The 20,415-nt window shown below is 44.6% G+C and overlaps 2 protein-coding genes across 3 annotated transcripts in view; both read right to left on the bottom strand.

Annotated features, from left to right (window-relative positions):
* LOC117546085 (growth hormone receptor-like) overlaps positions 1-15,731 on the bottom strand; it is a 34,172-nt gene extending 18,441 nt beyond the window's left edge. For both annotated transcript variants that reach the window (XM_034216171.1, XM_034216172.1), the window contains exon 1: positions 15,577-15,731. The gene's annotated coding sequence lies outside the window, so the exon portion shown is untranslated. The remainder of the gene's footprint in view (positions 1-15,576) is intronic.
* LOC117546084 (basic proline-rich protein-like) lies at positions 1,309-15,756 on the bottom strand (the record flags this gene model as incomplete). Its single annotated transcript, XM_034216170.1, has 2 exons — positions 1,309-3,651; positions 15,577-15,756. Coding segments are annotated over 2 exons (2,523 nt in total), but the record flags the coding sequence as incomplete, so codon positions are not given.
* Positions 15,757-20,415: the final 4,659 nt, after the last annotated feature.

Below are 20,415 nucleotides of genomic sequence, written 5' to 3'. Positions count from 1 at the left end.
TGCATTAGTGTGTGTTTGCAGGTCATATGAACACACACTATCTCCATGTGATAGAGACGATTTATTTGACGGCCATGTGATCGCCCTGCAGCAGCGACGCTTCCTGCTGTCATGAGACACGTCACACCCTCATCCTCATCCTCATCACCATCAAATCGCTCCTCTGCTGCACCAACAACGAGCCTCTTCTCCCAAAGAGAGCATGCATCCCCCCCCCCCCCCCCGTTATCATCAAAGCAGTGGAGAGTTATTAAAGGTCTCATGCCTGCTGATTTGTGAACGCCAATTATCACTTTGTCCAATTCTGGAACACGAGGCGTGTTAGAAACATATTGATATGAAAGCATTTAGACACGTTGGATCCACGGTGAGGAAGAGGATGGGGCTAAAGCTGATTACTATAATGAGATCAGAGAGACTGAGCATGTATGAGGTATGAGTATGAGTATGTGAGGGCGGGAGGTCAAGGAAAACTGGGAATACACACCGATTACAGGTTTAAAAAATATTGTAAGGAGGGTTTAAAGACGTCGTAAAGCTGACGTTGGACTCAGACTGCAGGATCATAAGAGCGGCTGCTGTTTGATATACGGTGCTGTGGCTGAGGGGGTCGTCTGTGAACAGGTTGTTGGTTCGATCCCAGCCCGGCCAACGGTGTGTGTGTGTGTGTGTGAGTGTCTGTGTGAGTGTGTGAGTGAGTGAGTGTGTGAGAGAGAGAGAGTGTGTGTGTGAGTGAGAGAGAGTGTGTGTGAGAGAGAGAGAGTGTGAGTGAGTGTGTGTGTGTGTGTGTGAGAAAGAGAGAGTGTGTGTGTGTGTGTGTGTGAGTGAGTGTGAGTGTGTGTGTGTGAGTGTGAGAGTGAGTGTGTGTGTGAGTGAGTGTCTGTGTGAGTGTGTGTGTGTGAGTGAGTGTGTGTGTGAGTGTGTGTGTGTGAGTGAGGTGTGTGAGTATCTGTGTGTGTGCGTGTGTGTGTGTGTGGAGTGATAGCTTCCAAGTGGTGCTGCTCTACTCTGAATGAGGTGTGAATAACTCATGTAAAGAGTTTTGAGTCCAAAACACCTGATGAAGAGATTTTTAAGTACAGTCCGTTCCCTCTCAAAGAATAAAGACATACTTTGAGATGTAAGCGATATTAAAGCGGGTTATGACTTGTCAAATCAAGCATCTCGTGCAACACACATATGGTTCTGGTTTTATGACTTAAACCATTTCATCCGCTAGAAGAACCTCACGGAGGAACCCAACGACCCTCGCTCTTTCTTGGTTTTCTGCAGAGCTTTTAATTTCCTGTCTGCTCTGAGATCCAGCATCTAAATGTCCATCTGGAGGAGTCTGCAGGGCGGGGCGGGGGGCATCTGGAGGAGTCTGTAGGGCGGGGCGGGGGGCATCTGGAGGAGTCTGTAGGGCGGGGCGGGGGGCATCTGGAGGAGTCTGTAGGGCGGGGCGGGGGGCATCTGGAGGAGTCTGTAGGGCGGGGCGGGGGACATCTGGAGGAGTCTGTAGGGCGGGGCGGGGGGCATCTGGAGGAGTCTGCAGGGCGGGGGGGGGGGACATCTGGAGGAGTCTGTAGGGCGGGGCGGGGGGCATCTGGAGGAGTCTGCAGGGCGGGGCGGGGGGCATCTGAGGAGTCTGCAGGGCGGGGCGGGGGGGCATCTGGAGGAGTCTGCAGGGCGGGGCGGGGGGCATCTGGAGGAGTCTGCAGGGCGGGGCGGGGGGCATCTGGAGGAGTCTGTAGGGCGGGGCGGGGGGCATCTGGAGGAGTCTGCAGGGCGGGGCGGGGGGGCATCTGGAGGAGTCTGTAGGGCGGGGCGGGGGGCATCTGGAGGAGTCTGCAGGGCGGGGCGGGGGGCATCTGGAGGAGTCTGCAGGGCGGGGCGGGGGGCATCTGGAGGAGTGTGTAGGGCGGGGGGGGGGGGGCATCTGGAGGAGTCTGCAGGGCGGGGCGGGGGGGGCATCTGGAGGAGTCTGTAGGGCGGGGCGGGGGGCATCTGGAGGAGTCTGTAGGGCGGGGCGGGGGACATCTGGAGGAGTCTGTAGGGCGGGGCGGGGGGCATCTGGAGGAGTCTGCAGGGCGGGGCGGGGGGCATCTGGAGGAGTCTGCAGGGCGGGGCGGGGGGCATCTGGAGGAGTCTGTAGGGCGGGGCGGGGGGCATCTGGAGGAGTCTGTAGGGCGGGGCGGGGGGCATCTGGAGGAGTCTGCAGGGCGGGGGCGGGGGGCATCTGGAGGAGTCTGCAGGGCGGGGCGGGGGGCATCTGGACGAGTCTGCAGGGCGGGCGGGGGGCATCTGGAGGAGTCTGCAGGGCGGGGCGGGGGGCATCTGGAGGAGTCTGCAGGGCGGGGCGGGGGCATCTGGAGGAGTCTGTAGGCGGGGCGGGGGGCATCTGGAGGAGTCTGTAGGGCGGGGCGGGGGGCATCTGGAGGAGTCTGTAGGGCGGGGCGGGGGGCATCTGGAGGAGTCTGTAGGGCGGGGCGGGGGGGACATCTGGAGGAGTCTGTAGGGCGGGGCGGGGGGGCATCTGGGAGGAGTCTGCAGGGCGGGGCGGGGGACATCTGGAGGAGTCTGTAGGGCGGGGCGGGGGCATCTGGAGGAGTCTGCAGGGCGGGGGCGGGGGGCATCTGGAGGAGTCTGCAGGGGCGGGGCGGGGGGCATCTGGAGGAGTCTGCAGGGCGGGGCGGGGGGCATCTGGAGGAGTCTGCAGGGCGGGGCGGGGGGCATCTGGAGGAGTCTGTAGGGCGGGGCGGGGGCATCTGGAGGAGTCTGCAGGGCGGGGCGGGGGGGCATCTGGAGGAGTCTGCAGGGCGGGGCGGGGGGCATCTGGAGGAGTCTGCAGGGCGGGGCGGGGGGCATCTGGAGGAGTCTGCAGGGCGGGGCGGGGGGCATCTGGAGGAGTCTGCAGGGCGGGGCGGGGGCATCTGGAGGAGTCTGCAGGGCGGGGCGGGGGGCATCTGGAGGAGTCTGTAGGGCGGGGCGGGGGACATCTGGAGGAGTCTGTAGGGCGGGGCGGGGGACATCTGGAGGAGTCTGTAGGGCGGGGCGGGGGGCATCTGGAGGAGTCTGCAGGGCGGGGCGGGGGGCATCTGGAGGAGTCTGCAGGGCGGGGGGGGGGGGCATCTGGAGGAGTCTGTAGGGCGGGGCGGGGGGCATCTGGAGGAGTCTGTAGGGCGGGGCGGGGGGCATCTGGAGGAGTCTGCAGGGCGGGGCGGGGGGGCATCTGGAGGAGTCTGCAGGGCGGGGCGGGGGGCATCTGGACGAGTCTGCAGGGCGGGGCGGGGGGCATCTGGAGGAGTCTGCAGGGCGGGGCGGGGGGCATCTGGAGGAGTCTGCAGGGCGGGGCGGGGGGGCATCTGGAGGAGTCTGCAGGGCGGGGCGGGGGGCATCTGGAGGAGTCTGCAGGGCGGGGCGGGGGGCATCTGGAGGAGTCTGCAGGGCGGGGCGGGGGGCATCTGGAGGAGTCTGTAGGGCGGGGCGGGGGGCATCTGGACGAGTCTGCAGGGCGGGGCGGGGGGCATCTGGACGAGTCTGCAGGGCGGGGCGGGGGGGCATCTGGAGAGTCTGCAGGGCGGGGCGGGGGGCATCTGGAGGAGTCTGCAGGGCGGGGCGGGGGGCATCTGGAGGAGTCTGCAGGGCGGGGCGGGGGGCATCTGGAGGAGTCTGTAGGGCGGGACTATAGAAGGAGAAGCTTTCTGTAAATGCATGGTATTGTTCAGGGGGGAAGGAAGTCAATTAAAGGGGCTCTACTCTGCTCATTGTGTGATTGGGAAGCTGCTTAGAGATGTCCCGCCCCTTAGCCTATCACGTACGATGTGTTCTTCCTGATAATAACATACTGTTGCATTAACGTCTTTGAAAACTGTTCACAGACTTCCACTGAAGCAACACGTGTCCCTCTCCGTGTCCACAGCACACATGAAACAATAAAGCGCCCTGCTTAGCTTCTGTTAGATTCATGAAGTCATACGGGAGCTTAGAGTATTTAAAGTCTGCTCCTAAGAGGGGAAGCACGACACAAACGACAGCAGACCCTCATCAACAATAACAATCCCTGCATGGATCCTACAGCAGATTAGAGACCAGGCTTTTGTCAGCTGACCTCTCCACTTCATGACATCTGCAAAAAAAGTACGAGAAAACTTTTCTGATCCTCCCGTCAATATACTGCAGGATGTTCTGGATCACATCCTGAAGGAGAAGCAGCATCACATGCTTCTGTTTACGTGTTATTTTAGAAACCACAACTAATGCTTCTCAATTCAATTCCTGCTTCTCTACCTCCGGTCAGGTGCTCTGCGTGTCTTCAGGGCGTTCTTCAAAGACACAAAGGGTTTATTGAAAGCTCCAAACCAACGTAAGAGCTCCACAAAGACACAAAACAACAAATACATTTAAGCTACATCTATATGAGCATTACTTTAGAATACCGTGAAACAAGTGAACTCCAAATAGTTAGTTATAATACAGTATATAAACGAAGACACAAATCACATGTGTACAGTCAACACTAACTTTGAGCCTCTTGCTAACACTTTAATGTAAACGTTATATTTCGATATCGCCGTATTTAAATGTTGATATCTCCGTTAATATCTGTACTTTATCTCCGTTCTTTTTCTCCGTCAAGTTGTTGTTTTGGGAACAGTAGCTTCCTGCTAACAGCGCAAAGCATGTCTATGTAAAACAGGAAGTTAAGACGTGTTTACGATCGCAACGAAAGTAACAAAATCATCTCCTTTTCAGGTTCAAAGAACACACATTGGGTTATTCACACAAACTATTCATATAGCAAATGTTTTAACCAGGAAGGGAAGACGGACATGGATATGACCCATGGGATTTGCAATATCGCAATATATCGTATTGTGGCTTAAATATCACGATAGTATCGTATTGTGGCTTAAGTATGGCGATAGTATCGTGACTTAAGTATCGCGATAGTATCGTGGCTTAAGTATGGCGATAGTATTGTGGCTTAAGTATCGCGATAGTATCGTGACTTAAGTATCGCGATAGTATCGTATCGTGATTTAAGGATCGTATTGTGGCTTAAGTATGGCGATAGTATCGTATCGTGGCTCAAGTATGGGGATAGTATCGTATTGTGGCTTAAGTATCGCGATAGTATCGTATCGTGACTTAAGTATCGCAATAGTATCGTATCGTGATTTAAGGATCGTATCATAGCTTAAGTATGGCGATAGTATCGCATCGTGGCTTAAGTATGGCGATAGTATGGTATTGTGGCTTAAGTATCGCGATAGTATGGTATTGTGGGCTAAGTATGGCAATAGTATGGTATTGTGGCTTAAGTATCACGATAGTATGGTATCGTGGCTTAAGTATCGTGATAGTATCGTGACTTAAGGATCGTATCGTGGCTTAAGTATGGCGATAGTATCGTACTGTGGCTTAAGTATGGCGATAGTATGGTATTGTGGCTTAAGTATGGCGATAGTATGGTATTGTGGCTTAAGTATGGCGATAGTATGGTATCGTGGCTTAAGTATCGCAATAGTATCGTGACTTAAGGATGGTATCGTGGCCTATGTATGGCGATAGTATCGTATCGTGGCCTATGTATGGCGATAGTATCGTATCGTGGCCTATGTATGGCGATAGTATCGTATCGTGGCCTATGTATGGCGATAGTATGGTATCGTGGCTTAAGTATCGTGATAGTATCGTGACTTAAGGATGGTATCGTGGCCTAAGTATGGCGATAGTATCGTATCGTGGCTTAAGTATGGCGATAGTATGGTATTGTGGCTTAAGTATCGCAATAGTATCGTATTGTGGCTTAAGTATGGCGATAGTATGGTATCGTGGCTTAAGTATCGCGATAGTATCGTGACTTAAGGATCGTATCGTGGCTTAAGTATGGCGATAGTATGGTATCGTGGCTTAAGTATGGCGATAGTATGGTATCGTGGCTTAAGTATCGCGATAGTATGGTATCGTGGCTTAAGTATCGCGATAGTATCGTGACTTAAGGATCGTATCGTGGCTTAAGTATGGCGATAGTATCATACTGTGGCTTAAGTATGGCGATAGTATGGTATCGTGGCTTAAGTATGGCGATAGTATGGTATCGTGGCTTAAGTATGGCGATAGTATGGTATCGTGGCTTAAGTATCGCGATAGTATCGTGACTTAAGGATCGTATCGTGGCTTAAGTATGGCGATAGTATCATACTGTGGCTTAAGTATGGCGATAGTATGGTATCGTGGCTTAAGTATGGCGATAGTATGGTATCGTGGCTTAAGTATGGCGGTAGTATGGTATCGTGGCTTAAGTATGGTATCGTGGGGAGCCTGGTGATTCCCAGCCCTACTAGCTGCCATATAAGAAGAGGATATTGCAGGAATAATGTAAACAAACACAGTTGTGAAAACCCCAACGTGACACAGTTCACGAGGAGCAGCTTCCACGACACCCAGCTGGCTTCAGTGCTGACTCTGGGATTCCTGTGTTTTATTGGACGCTCGCTCAGAGACATCGAGAGAGAATTTGATTCCAGGTTAAAGTCGTGGGAGCGTCACCACGTCTCAAAGTCCCCGAGCTGCAGCACGAAGAGTCACAGCTGGGAGAGATAAGGGACCTTGAGGGGAGTTTTATTGATATAACTGTGTTATCTTTGTTTTTATGGCATTTATTTTATTGGAGCAACTATTTGCCCCCGAGGAAAACCCCTTGCGTAACAAAAGCCAAATCATAATCTTTCTATAATCCTAACAAGAGTACTTGTTCTGCCTTTTTGTTCCTATGGTTGCAAATCACAACATGTTTTAAAAACAGTCCAGTAATCCTTATTTTTGGGGGAGGGAACAGGGATTTCAGCCTCTGCAGACCATTGACATGCACTAAATAAACACACACTACAGGAGAGGAGAGCCTCTTTCATTATTACGTCTATGTAAAGTTGTTTTAAGTGAACAAAATACACTTTAAGATATGCATTCTTGCATTTCTTCCAAAGGTTATTGACGTCAGGACAGTAAAAAAAAGAGATTTTCCAGAATAAATTAAATAAATTGATTCACTTATGGTTTCTGAATGTGATCATTGATCATGCAGGATTAGATCAACTGCGTAATTTCCCAAAAAACAATGTCTATCACATTAAATAACTTCCTAAAAACAGATTCAAACCGTGGATATTTTTGGATTTGATCACTACTGTATTTCCTCTTGTTACGGTGTGTGAAGCAGGTAGGACCCAAATGCAGATTAACGTGAAAATTCCTTTATTTCAAGGCTATACTAACAAAGACAGAACAGAACACTCACCGACGAACTAGTCATGACACAAGACGAACCGACAAAGACAGACAGAAAAACCAGAACTTAAATACACACAAGACTAAACACACAAACAAGATACAGGTGAGGAGGGAGGAGAAAACACAGGGACACCAGGTGAACACAATCGGGTAATCAGACACACCAGGGAAACTAACGACAGGGAACCACAGACAAATCTAGACAAGACAAAACACCATAAAGACAGATCGTGACACCTCTGATCTGTTCTAATTTCTCAACAGGGCGGAGGTTATTTTAAGTTCTGATCCAGTTCTATGTTTCCGTCTACAGTTATTTAATTAGTTTAATTGCATTAAATCAAGCGGATTAAAAAAACTCACGCTCTCTAAATGATTATTTAAGCTTTACACTTCGAGGAAAACTGGTGAAGGAAATCTCCAGCCTTTTAAAACGTGGAGATCTGTTATTCTAATCAATTGTAGCTTAGCTTGTTGTAAAATCTAATCACAAATAGTTTTATTCGTAAACGTTTTCTTTGCTTGTTTACCATGAAGCTTATTTACTGCACATATCAATAGACAAACAGCTCTTTGTGGAGCCAATAATGCAACGTTCAGGGTCGCTCCCTGCAGCGATATACTGTATATAAATACATAGACCTAACATGCTCAAAGCTAATGGGAAAGCATTCAAAGCCCCCATAGCTCCAGAAACTGTGGAGGAGGATCTTCTGGAGATATGTAATGTCTTAATGCTTTCCTCATGTAGACAGTCATTCCTTTCAAAGACCTGCACTCTATTCTCCATTACAGAAGCAGCATCCCTCTCTATCTGATCCCCACAGCCAATCACGACATAGGGTTTCACCTGTTGCCGTGACGACTGGCTCTGTCTTAGTTACAGCCCGATCAATTATTCCCATGTATGACCCCCGCACCCCCACTGCTGTTCTCCTGACAGGTAGATCTATAGATCTCAGCAGGAGGACTCTGCACCAATCAGCTGTGAGATACCCTCACTTCAATATCAATACTTTCATCAGAACACTTTATTATATTCCAGTGGAGAGAATAAAGTAGAAGTACTCAGGTCTTGTACTTGAGTAAAAGTAGAAGTACTCAGATCTTGTACTTGAGTAAAAGTAGAAGTACTCAGATCTTGTACTTGAGTAAAAGTAGAAGTACTCAGATCTTGTACTTGAGTAAAAGTAAAAGTACTCAGATCTTGTACTTGAGTAAAAGTAGAAGTACTCAGGTCTTGTACTTGAGTAAAAGTAGAAGTACTCAGATCTTGTAATTGAGTAAAAGTAAAAGTACTCAGACCTTGTACTTGAGTAAAAGTAGAAGTACTCAGATCTTGTAGTGAAAGTAGAAGTACTCAGATCTTGTAATTGAGTAAAAGTAGAAGTACTCAGATCTTGTACTTGAGTAAAAGTAAAAGTACTCAGATCTTGTGCTGGAGTAAAAGTAGAAGTACTCACAAAAGGGACTTATACAGATACAAATTATATAGACAATACAAAAATAAAAATAAAGAAAGAAATATATATATATATGGAATCCCTTTCCCATGCCACCCCGTCCCCTCTTCCCACCCATCTTGCCATTTCACAGAAAATCCTACCTGATGTTTTTTAGCAATCGTCTGAGTTTATCTATATATTATAGCATAACAATTTATAGCATAACAATTTATAGCATAACAATTTATAGCATAACAATTTATAGCATAACAATTTATAGCATAACAATTTATCCACATACATTCATTCCTTTTTTTTTCTTTTTTTCCCACATAACATTTCATCTGTTTAAGCTGAATTGCGATTAACTCCTAATAAACCACAATTGCACCAAGGTGTGCGTATATGTACAATCATCATTTACATGAATGATATTACCCGATCAGCAGCTCTTTGAATAGCCTCTAATGTTTCCCCTTAGCCGTATTAGCAGAAGCGATTGACAGCTCTGAAATTAGTAGGTCATGGAAGGATGATATCCATTGCTTAATAAATAAAGTATGCGGGGGTTTCCATCGTATTACTATTATTGTTTTGGCTGCTGTTAGACCAGCGAAAAGCACCCTTTTCTGATGTTTCTGTAGATCAAGAGAAGAATCGTCATTCAACAATACAATATTTGCGAGACAGGGTGTGAACTCCAATAATCTCAGATACAATGTCAGAATACCTAACCATGTGTACATATGTGCCAATAGTCTGTTGGTTACAGAGAAGGCATATGGGGCTTGGAATCATCCTTAATTGACAGCATGTTCTGGTTGACAGGTAATATCTGTGCATCATTTTATACTGTATCAATTGGTGATTGTGGTTACGCGATGTTAAGGAGATATTATTCCATATTCTCTTCCAATCAATAGTCTGCGTATCATTTTTTAGATCTGCGTTCCATACTGCAGAGATGCCAATATATCCGGTTAATTTATCTTGCAGTTTTTATATATGAAGTAGTGCCGCTCACACTGTTTGGACTTAATATGACCTTAACCAATTGATGTGTTGGCAGAGGTTGATTCCAAGGAACTCCATATGTGCGCATGGCAGTACGTAGTTGTAAATAGAAAAAGAAGGAAGAGCCAGGCACATTATACGTATCTTTCAATTCTTGGAAGGACATCAAGCCGTTGTCGTTGGTTATGTCAGAAAGATAATGTATTCCTCGGGTACTCAGATCTTGTACTTGAGTAAAAGTAGAAGTACCAGAGTGTGGGAATACTCTGTTACAGTAAAAGTCTAAAAGTCATCGTGCGTATGAATATTTCAGAATAACATATACATCATGTATGATGTGTTTTATAATGATTGATGCATTTAGTTAATTTACACCTCTGGTTTGCTATTGGAAGAACAGGTTGTATCAGAGAGACGATTAAGAAACCTTCACCTTCTGACCTTAAACCCTCGATAGGGACAAGCTCTTGTTTATAAGATACATACATTATCTGGAGAACATGACGATCGTATACAAGATGGACGTCAACAACAACGTGACGTCGGAGCTCCGTCAAAACAAAGTTTGATTCTCAGATTTCTGGAGGAATTATACCGTTTTTGACGAACAGAAATATTGTTTTCTGGCATCACTTTAACATTTTACAGGGAAAATCTGCATTTGGTTAGAGGGCGGAGTGAACCCTGGGAGTTATATTTAAAGAGGCTTCACCAACACACTGATAACAACAGGAACACAGAGGCTTCTAGAAACATCCGACAGAATACAGAGTACTACAAGGCCACCACATTAAGGCTTTGAAGAAGTACAGTATCGTCAATGTTCTGTGTTTCCATCTAATTGCTCTTGATGACAGAAATATCCTTGAATGAGCTAACGATGCTAAGATGCTTCCTGAACGTCAGACCTGATTATATTTATATGTATTTCTGTCCAAGACGTCTCCCTCACACACACTTCTGGACTTTGTGGCTCGATGCAGATGCAGCAGTGATAAGTGTTATCTGCAGGATGTTCACCAGCATCAACACACACACACATACACACACACACATACCATGTATACATCACTTTAGAGGACATTACATTGACTTACATGCATTTCCTGGAGACTTATCCTAACCTTAACCATAACCAACACATGCCTAACCCTAACCCTTACCCTTAACCTAACCCTAACCCTAACCCTAACCCTAACCCTTACCCTAACCCTTACCCTAACCCTAACCCTAACCCTTACCCTTAACCTAACCCTAACCCTAACCCTTACCCTAACCCTTAACCTAACCAAGTCTTCACCCTAAAATTAATGATTCCCCTTATGGGGACCTCCAATTTGTCCCCATAAGGGAGGCGAGTCCCCACACGTGACTGTGTAAACAGATGTAGGTCCCCACAAGTATAGTAATGCTAGGACACACACACACACAGACACACACACTGATCTGAACTGACAGCAGATGTCCATCCACCGGGAGTCACACGCACACACGCACACACACACGCATACACACACACACACACACACACACACACACACACACACACACACACACACACACACACACACACACACACACACACACACACACACAAGCCTTATATAACCCGGCTTGTTACTAATGAACAACAGCTTTCGTATCATGTTCCTGCGTCTCGTTGACATGCAGGAGTATGCCCAGCTCTGAGATAATACACACTTTCAAGGATTTTCAACACCAAAAATAAATCGATCCTCCCAACGGTGCATTCACAGGCTCCTCGGAAAGTCAGATGTTCCTGTTTCACATGGTTCAGTGTGTTAAAGAGCGTACATTTTGAACAACAGGAAGATGTGTTTATTGCTCAGAGCGACTAAACAACACGAAGCTGATTCCCCAAATGCAACACAAATGCGCTATCTTGTAAACAATAATGCGTAAATCCGCTTCCATAATTCATATACTTGCACATTTTGTATATGTTCTTCCTCTGCTCATACCACACCCTGACACCAAGTTTCATTCAAATCAAGTAAGTCGTTCTTCCGTAATCCTGCCCACAAATAATAATAATGATTTAAAAGCCGCTGAAAGAGAAACGCTTGCCCTTTAAACCTCTGAATGATCTCTGCAGGAAAACAAGTCGTCGTATAATGAACATGATGAAAGGTCATATGTCACATGATGAGCCGTACAGGACTCAATGCATGTGTTAAAAAGGATTTCACGCTCCAGTGTTGAGCAGACAGGAAGTAGCCTACTATGTAACGCTGACAGTTCTAACAGAGCAGTACTGTGCAGAGAGAAAACCCCCGACGGCTGATTTCATACTCAGGATTCAGAAGTCACGAGAGTGACGTCAAGAAAGACCCTCAGATCATTCTGCAGCGGCGTGACGACTCTCTCCGTCAACCAGGAACAAAAACAGTGAAAATGTACCGTTTAGTTCGTCAAACATTAGGATGATTGTCACTTTAATATTATAGAAAATGGGTAAAAGCAGCACATCTCCAGAGGCTGAGATCAGCTTTTAAAGACGCTTCTCCATTCAGAATGACCTTTTCTTTGCAGATTATTTAAATTGAATTTTGAAGCCATGAATCTGTCCGCAGAAACGCTGCCAGCCAATCAAAACCTTCATAGATGGACAGTTTTAGGGCAGAAAGTAGAGCACATCTTCTCCTAAAATCTAGGCAAAATAGCCGGTTTAAAAGATTCAATAAAAAGGGAAATGTTTGGAAAGTCTCTCGTCAATAACGTCACAGAAAGTTAGTCAGCGTTTTAGACAGAACACTTAACTTAAAGTAAAAACAGCCTGCAGCACACGGGTCATTATTTAAGAAGCACAGGGTGTTCTCTCTCCTGTAGGGTGTTCTTTAGGTTTTAGTGCACGTAAATGGTCTCCAGAGGCTAACATCCCGGTTCCCTCCCTAATACAGCCGGCCAGCTGACCAATCAGAGGAGACTGAACATCAGGAGAGGACTCTTTAAAGTAGAGACACTACATACTGATATACACCTGAACATCAGCAGGAGAGGACTCTTTAAAGTAGAGACACTACATACTGGTATACACCTGAACATCAGCAGGAGAGGACTCTTTAAAGTAGAGACACTACATACTGATATACACCTGAACATCATCAGGAGAGGACTCTTTAAAGCAGAGACACTACATACTGATATACACCTGAACATCAGCAGGAGAGGACTCTTTAAAGTAGAGACACTACATACTGATATACACCTGAACATCAGCAGGAGAGGACTCTTTAAAGTAGAGACACTACACACTGATATACACCTGAACATCAGCAGGAGAGGACTCTTTAAAGTAGAGACACTACATACTGATACACACCTGAACATCAGCAGGAGAGGACTCTTTAAAGTAGAGACACTACATACTGATATACACCTGAACATCAGCAGGAGAGGACTCTTTAAAGTAGAGACACTACATACTGATATACACCTGAACATCAGCAGGAGAGGACTCTTTAAAGTAGAGACACTACATACTGATATGCACCTGAACATCAGCAGGAGAGGACTCTTTAAAGTAGAGACACTACATACTGATATGCACCTGAACATCAGCAGGCGAGGACTCTTTAAAGTAGAGACACTACATACTGATATACACCTGAACATCAGCAGGAGAGGACTCTTTAAAGTAGAGACACTACATACTGATATGCACCTGAACATCAGCAGGAGAGGACTCTTTAAAGTAGAGACACTACATACTGATATACACCTGAACATCAGCAGGAGAGGACTCTTTAAAGTAGAGCCACTACATACTGATATACACCTGAACATCAGCAGGAGAGGACTCTTTAAAGTAGAGCCACTACATACTGATATACACCTGAACATCAGCAGGAGAGGACTCTTTAAAGTAGAGACACTACATACTGATATGCACCTGAACATCAGCAGGAGAGGACTCTTTAAAGTAGAGACACTACATACTGATATGCACCTGAACATCAGCAGGAGAGGACTCTTTAAAGTAGAGACACTACATACTGATATACACCTGAACATCAGCAGGAGAGGACTCTTTAAAGTAGAGACACGAGATATGAACCTGAAAGTCAGCAGGATATGTCCTCTTATATGAGATGTCATGCTTTTCGAGTGCTGGAATTCTAATATAATTCCTGTAGCTTCTGCTAAAGCTGCAGGATAACAGGAAACCGCCCACTGGATTATAATTATTCTGCACGGCCTCACTTCAAACGACCAACTGAGCTTTGCTGCATTACATCTACAAAGTCCAGCTAGATATGCACAACATGTACATTTCTAGCTGAGCCTGTTCCTCTGATAGCTTCAGATCCAGATATTCCACACAACACATGCTCAAAGGAGATATGACGCCGTTACAGGAGGCGAGATGATGGTGACAAGAGTGAAAGGGACATGTGTATGAAAGCGATGCAGTATCTAGACAAAAAGACCCCAGTCAATGCAGAACAACCCTCTTTATCTTCACACAGTTACAGATGTGAAGGAGGCACAGAAAGCGTGTTATCATGTTCGAGGCGTGGTCTGTTGGCCCAGCTCTTATCTGGTTTAACACGTGTTAAACGACGACGAAGGGGGTTCAAAAAATGAAGAATAATCAAACAGATATCACTCAATTATTTTTGTGATAATTGTGATTAAGTTTGGTATCATTTTTTAATGAGAACGTCAAGAAAAGTTTATTATTAAGATTCAATTTAGCTCTTTAACTTGTACAATTTAAAGTAAAAAGGGAGAAAATGTTTAAGCTACATTTATTTATGACATTAGAAATATTTAAACCACCACCAAAACTGATTATAGTTTGATTTGATACATTTTTCTTAATTTTTTATAGTACTTTTACTGTTTAATACGAATATTTTAATCAGCATTAATCAAATACAGTTCCCAGAATGCTTTGCTGACAAACCCTGGTTGTGGATATACATTAAAGCTAATATATGGAGTTTTTAAAATGGTCAGTACGGAAGTATTTATGGAAGTTAAACTTTATTATGGCACTTAAGAGTCCATGCTTTACAGTTGACAGAACAGCTGATTATCAGATCAGATAACAAATACAGTTTAACAAACCTTTATGACGTCACTAAGTTCAACTATACCTTATTTTGGCATTTGTTTTTCTGTTTACATTTGTCAATATGCTTCAGCAATAATTCCAGTCTACTTACAGTCAAGAAAAGCAGTTTAACTTGTCCTTATTTTTCCCTTTAAAACACCCTTTGTTCACAAACACACTTAGTGAGTGCACTTAGTTAGTTGTATGAATAAAAACCTCATCTAAGTTCCCAAAGTGAGGATGTGCAACTTGTAATCCTTTAAGAGTCTAAAATGATATATTGTTTTACTTTAAAAACACCTGAGGCAAGTTTTCGATAAAACCACTTAATTAACCCTTTAAAAAACCGTTATAATCTGTATAGTCCAAAACCGAGTCTGCATATTACATCTCGTCTTGGTTTTAATGAAGAGTCGTGTATATCATATACATTGGATAGTTATAGATCACCCTGGACTAGATGGACATTTCTCACCACTGAACCTGTCCGCAGACACAGTGACAGCCAATCAAAACCTTCATAGAGAGGGTTTTAGGGCAGAAAGTAGAGCGCAGCTTCTCCTAAAATCTATAGGCAAAATAGCCGGTTTGAAAGATTCAATAAAAGGGAAAAGTTTGGAAAGTCTCTCGTCAATAACGCAACAGAAAGATAGTCAGCGTTTAGATAGAATACAACTTCATGTCGTTTTGTTAATTGAACTGAACTCATAAAAACACACACCTGTGCACGAGGGGTTACCGTCAGACTGAAATCCTTCTTACCTGGCGAGTCCCGTGCAGCTTCTTCAGAGTCTCGTGCAGCAGAGAGATCCGGGACAAACACCGGGAGATGGTGCCGGTATTCCGGGTCGCTGCCTGAGATGAGCCGCTGTTCGTGGTGCGTTCAATGTCTCTGTGTTTTTCTACCACCGCCCCCAGCCTCCTCTGCAGATTTTCCTCCACCTGGTCCCGAGTTTAACACCAGCTGGAGCTCAGGACCCCCCCCCCCCCCCCCTGAAGACCCACCTCCTGACGGCTCCCCTACTGGAGGAAGACCAGTACTGTCATTACATAAACACACACACACACACACACACACACACACACACACACACACACACACACACACACACACACACACACACACACCTCAGTATCAGAATCAGATGTATTACCATGTAGGTACACACGGCGCGTACATAAAAGTAACACTCACACACACACCGTTATATTAGTGTTTATAGTTAAAAATATAAAAAAGGAATTATACTGTCTTTAAAAATTAAAGAAATAAATACAAAATTAAATAAAGACAAAATATGATCACCTTTACATCAAGCAATGGGTTAAAAATGTGTAATAATAATAATACAAATATATTTCATAAAAGTGTGTTTCGGGGAGTTCCAGCCTCCACATTGCTTGAAACCGGCTGAAAAAACCCCAACAATGTAGATATTTGACCACAACTTGGTGCTGGTTAATGTTTTTAATATGATCTGTGTAATAACGCCGGGCCTGCAGCAGATCTGTCAGCATGTGTGAAAAGCGCTCCTAAAATAATCAGATGATGATGAGCAGCTCGGTGCCTGCAGCGTGTTGCCGTCTCCTCGCTGATTTTTAACCGACGAGAACAGCATGACTCGAATTAGCTGCAGAGCATCGTCCTCTGCATGACTCATCCAGAGGTGACCAGGCTGCTCAAGTGTGTGTGTGTGTGTGTGTGTGTGTGGGTGTGTGGTGTGTGTGTGTGTGTGTGTGTGTGTGTGCGTGTGTGTGTGTGTGTGTGAAAACAACAAGACTTATGGAAGAGCTGCATATTCAAACACTACGGTTAACCTTTGCACACAGCTGCCCGAAACACTACGAAACAAACAAGTTAAAGTGCCTTTTTTGACGCTAAAGCTGTCCAAACGACAAACTCTTCCTCATACAGCGAGTCTTTATACATCAGATCTTTCTTGTATTTTCAATTTGTATGTATTTGTGTTTCATTGTTCTTTATAGTACATTACATTCAAATCTCTTATACTGTGTGTTTACATTTGCACAAAACCAAGTTGGAAAGATTCCCTTAAAATGTCACAAAAATAAAACATATATTTAAACATAATAACTTGTATGGTCCTTGTTCAACAAAGACAGAATATAATGAAATGAATTTTTATTATTAAAAACATTTTTAAAAGCATGCTTGATCATAATTACTACTAAAAGTATACAAATCATAAAAAGAAAATGTACTTTTATGCAGTTTTTTTGGATGAAAATAGCATGAGATGTGTACTTTTAATGGCATTAGGGAGGATCCCTTTTGGGAAACATGACTCAGACCAAAAGGTCCAGATTGAGGCACCATTGATCTATTTCACGTCTGTTTTCTCTCTCCTATGTAATATGTTGAAGACACCTGGAACACGCTGCAGACATTTGAAGCCTCTATGGCGCGTTTCCACTGCAGCGGGTAGCTCGCTTTAAGCGTGCCGAGCCGTGCGGGGCCCGTTTTTGGTTGCGTTTCCACTTGGCCTAGTACCGGCTAGCGGGTCCTAATTCACAGTTTTTCTGGCCCCATAAAATCGTGGTTCTAGGGCCAGGAACAACCAGGCTGAGTCGGGCTGAGTATGCTAAACTAGAGAGAGAATCGCTGGCAAGGCGGCTACAACTACAACAAGATGAACATATTTGACCGTGATTTAATTGTAATACACGTTTCAAAATGATGCCGAAGTAACAACATACTGATACTGGTTAGTAAAAACCATGAATTAATGCTTTGACAAGTCTGCAGACAGACGACAGGCGAAAAACCCTTTTAAAATGCGTGTTTTCTAAATGGAGCTTGGCTAAGCTAACGTTATATATGCTCCGACCGTTCACACTCACAACAACGGCCTACAGACATAAATAAACCAGCGACTGAATTCGCCATGACACAGGCAGTCTGTGGTTTGTACTTGTTTAACTTCTGTCTAGTTTCTGAACAGATATGAAGAGCTGTGAGCTCTGAGTGCTAACAACTAACGGCTGTGTTGTTTTTTCTGGGGCTCTCATTGAAGATGACGTCACGGCTCCGCCTACACTGCGTTACTATAGTTACTGCCCCAGTTCCTAAACTGTAATGGAAGCGCAGCATTAAAGTGAGCCGGGCCTAATAAGGCCTAACCAAACCGAGCGAGGCCTGCAGTGGAAACGCGCCATTAAATTCGTGTGTGTGAGGTGTGTGCAGGGGCGCCGCCAGGGATTTTGGGCCCCATGAAAATATATCACATTGGGCCCCACCACCAGGCCCAGGCCACGCCAACCAAGCACAATGCTGTAACCACACCTCCAGAACCCAATTACTCATTTATGCTTTAAATAACTCTACCTACAGGCTTGCATCTATCTTGTAGTCCAATACTAACTGCACTATATTTACTGACACTGAGCGGTGAACATATAACACTGTGCAGACGTTAGGGCTGAACGGTATACCGTGTCATGGCGATAACCGCGGTATGCACATGCGCGGTATTCACACCGCAGGGACGTGCGGTTTTATTCATTTAAAAAAAAAAATGCTAACGCACTTTAGCACAGAATTCAAAATAAAGATACCCTTATCACTTATCGAAACTGCACATACAATATATCCGATTAAAGCTGAGACTCCACAGATTATTTAAGTATAGTATCTAAGCGATCCGATCTCGCAACAGGGGAAGCAAACAGACATCACAACACGTACCTTTTACGGAGCTTTTAAGGGAGATCGTCTCACGGTAGCTGTCAATCTGATCAAAAGACGTGTTCAATGGTATTACAACGAGAAAGAAAAAACGCGGCTGAATCGGTTGATCCATAGGTTGATAATGTATCTGTGGCTTTGAAGCAATTGTTTATAATCCATAATTCCATTTTTATGTAAAAATCGGAGCACAAAAGTTAGCTGCTAATGGTAGCCACCGGTTTTTGGCTACGCGTCACTCTCACTCCTTATTTGTTCATGTGTTGGTGTGTGTAGAACTTCCCCTGCATGCACAGCAAACCACCAATCACAATCATCCTTGATCAGATCACAGCAGGCCCCGCCCCGCTAGTTTGCAGACCATCAAAACACTGGTAAAAAATGAGCGATAAAAGCGGTAAAAGCTTTAGGAATCCAAGGTACAACATATAATAAGTACTCTGTATCAAGATTGATGCAAAACAAGTGATATTTGACCTTTTTAGACAGATTTAGCAAAAACAACCTCTTCTGGGGCCATTTGGGTGGATTTTCCATATCTCTGGCCCACTTTACTGGATTGTGACATGTGACATCTCTTTCTGACCGTCAGAGCCAATGGAATCGAGGGGAAATCACACATTCCTTATTTGGTAATGTGTGTGTGTGAGACTTCTGGATCGCCAAGACCGGAAGCAGCAGCTACCATTGCAGCTACCAGTGGCTACCATTATCAGCTAACTTTTGCTCTGCGATATTTACATAAAAATGGAATTATGGATTATAAATTAAATCATTTTTTTATACAGAGACGTTAAAAACCTATGGATTAACCTATTCGGCCGCATTTTTTTCTTTCTCGTTGTAATGCCATTGAACACGTGTTTTGATCAGATTGACAGCTACAGTGAGACATCTCCCCTCGAAGCTACGTAAAGGTACGTGTTGTGATGTCTGTGTTTGCTTCTCCTGTCCGAGTTCAGATCACTCAGTGATGATACCTAAATAATCTGTGGAACCTCAGCTTTAATCGGATATCTTGTAAATGCAGCTACGATAAGTAATAAGGGTACTTTTATCTTGAGTTCTGTGCCAAAGTGCGTTAGCATTTTTCGCTCAGGGGTCATTTAGATGCTTCTTATGAGACTTGTGTTTTGTTTTGGTATAAAATGGTTTGTATCGTCAGTTAGCTGAGATTATTTCCATTAATCTGGTATAACACATTAATAGGTTCTTAAATATTACGATCCCCTGAGACACTGTCGTGAAAAAAAAAGTAAAGTACCCGCCGGGACTTTGGGGTTTAACAGGTTAAAAAAAACCGCGATATATACCGCAGGGGGGGAAAAAACCGCGATGTCAGTTTTTTTCAATACCGTGCAGCCCTAGAAGACGTGCAACATTCTGCTGCAGTATAATTCACTATTTGATATAACACTAACATTCCTGACAACAGACCTCAATAGTCATCTTTTATGGTGTTCATGCCTTTTTAATAACATTTTTTAATGGAACATTCAAACATCAAAATAAATATAATTTAAATATACATGACCTCTTAAATTAAAATAAAGTGAACATTAACACAAATATTATCATTTATAAAATGCTATAACAAAAAAAATAACATAAGCAGCAGATTTTTTAATTAAATATACCAACTTCAAAATAAGCGGGTATTAAAGTGTAAACGGACAATAAAACGGAAATGGAAATGAAAAGACCTGATGGTGGCGCTAAGTCAGAGCCTATCACCTGTTCTCAGTCTTTTTCTCATCATGCATCTTCTGTGTAGTGATCCAATACCGTTACCATAGCCTTGCCCTTTAACAGTTATTACGAGCCCTGGCTCAGCCGTAGACTCACCAAGAGCCCAGCGCCTAGCCTTCTTACAGGCAAAGTCACTGATCAAGTCC

The sequence above is a fragment of the Gymnodraco acuticeps genome, unplaced genomic scaffold (genome assembly GCF_902827175.1).
Source record: "Gymnodraco acuticeps unplaced genomic scaffold, fGymAcu1.1, whole genome shotgun sequence".
Lineage (NCBI taxonomy): Eukaryota > Metazoa > Chordata > Actinopteri > Perciformes > Bathydraconidae > Gymnodraco > Gymnodraco acuticeps.
Note: the sequence above shows the minus strand (reverse complement) of the source record. Positions and strands in the feature narration are given on the sequence as shown.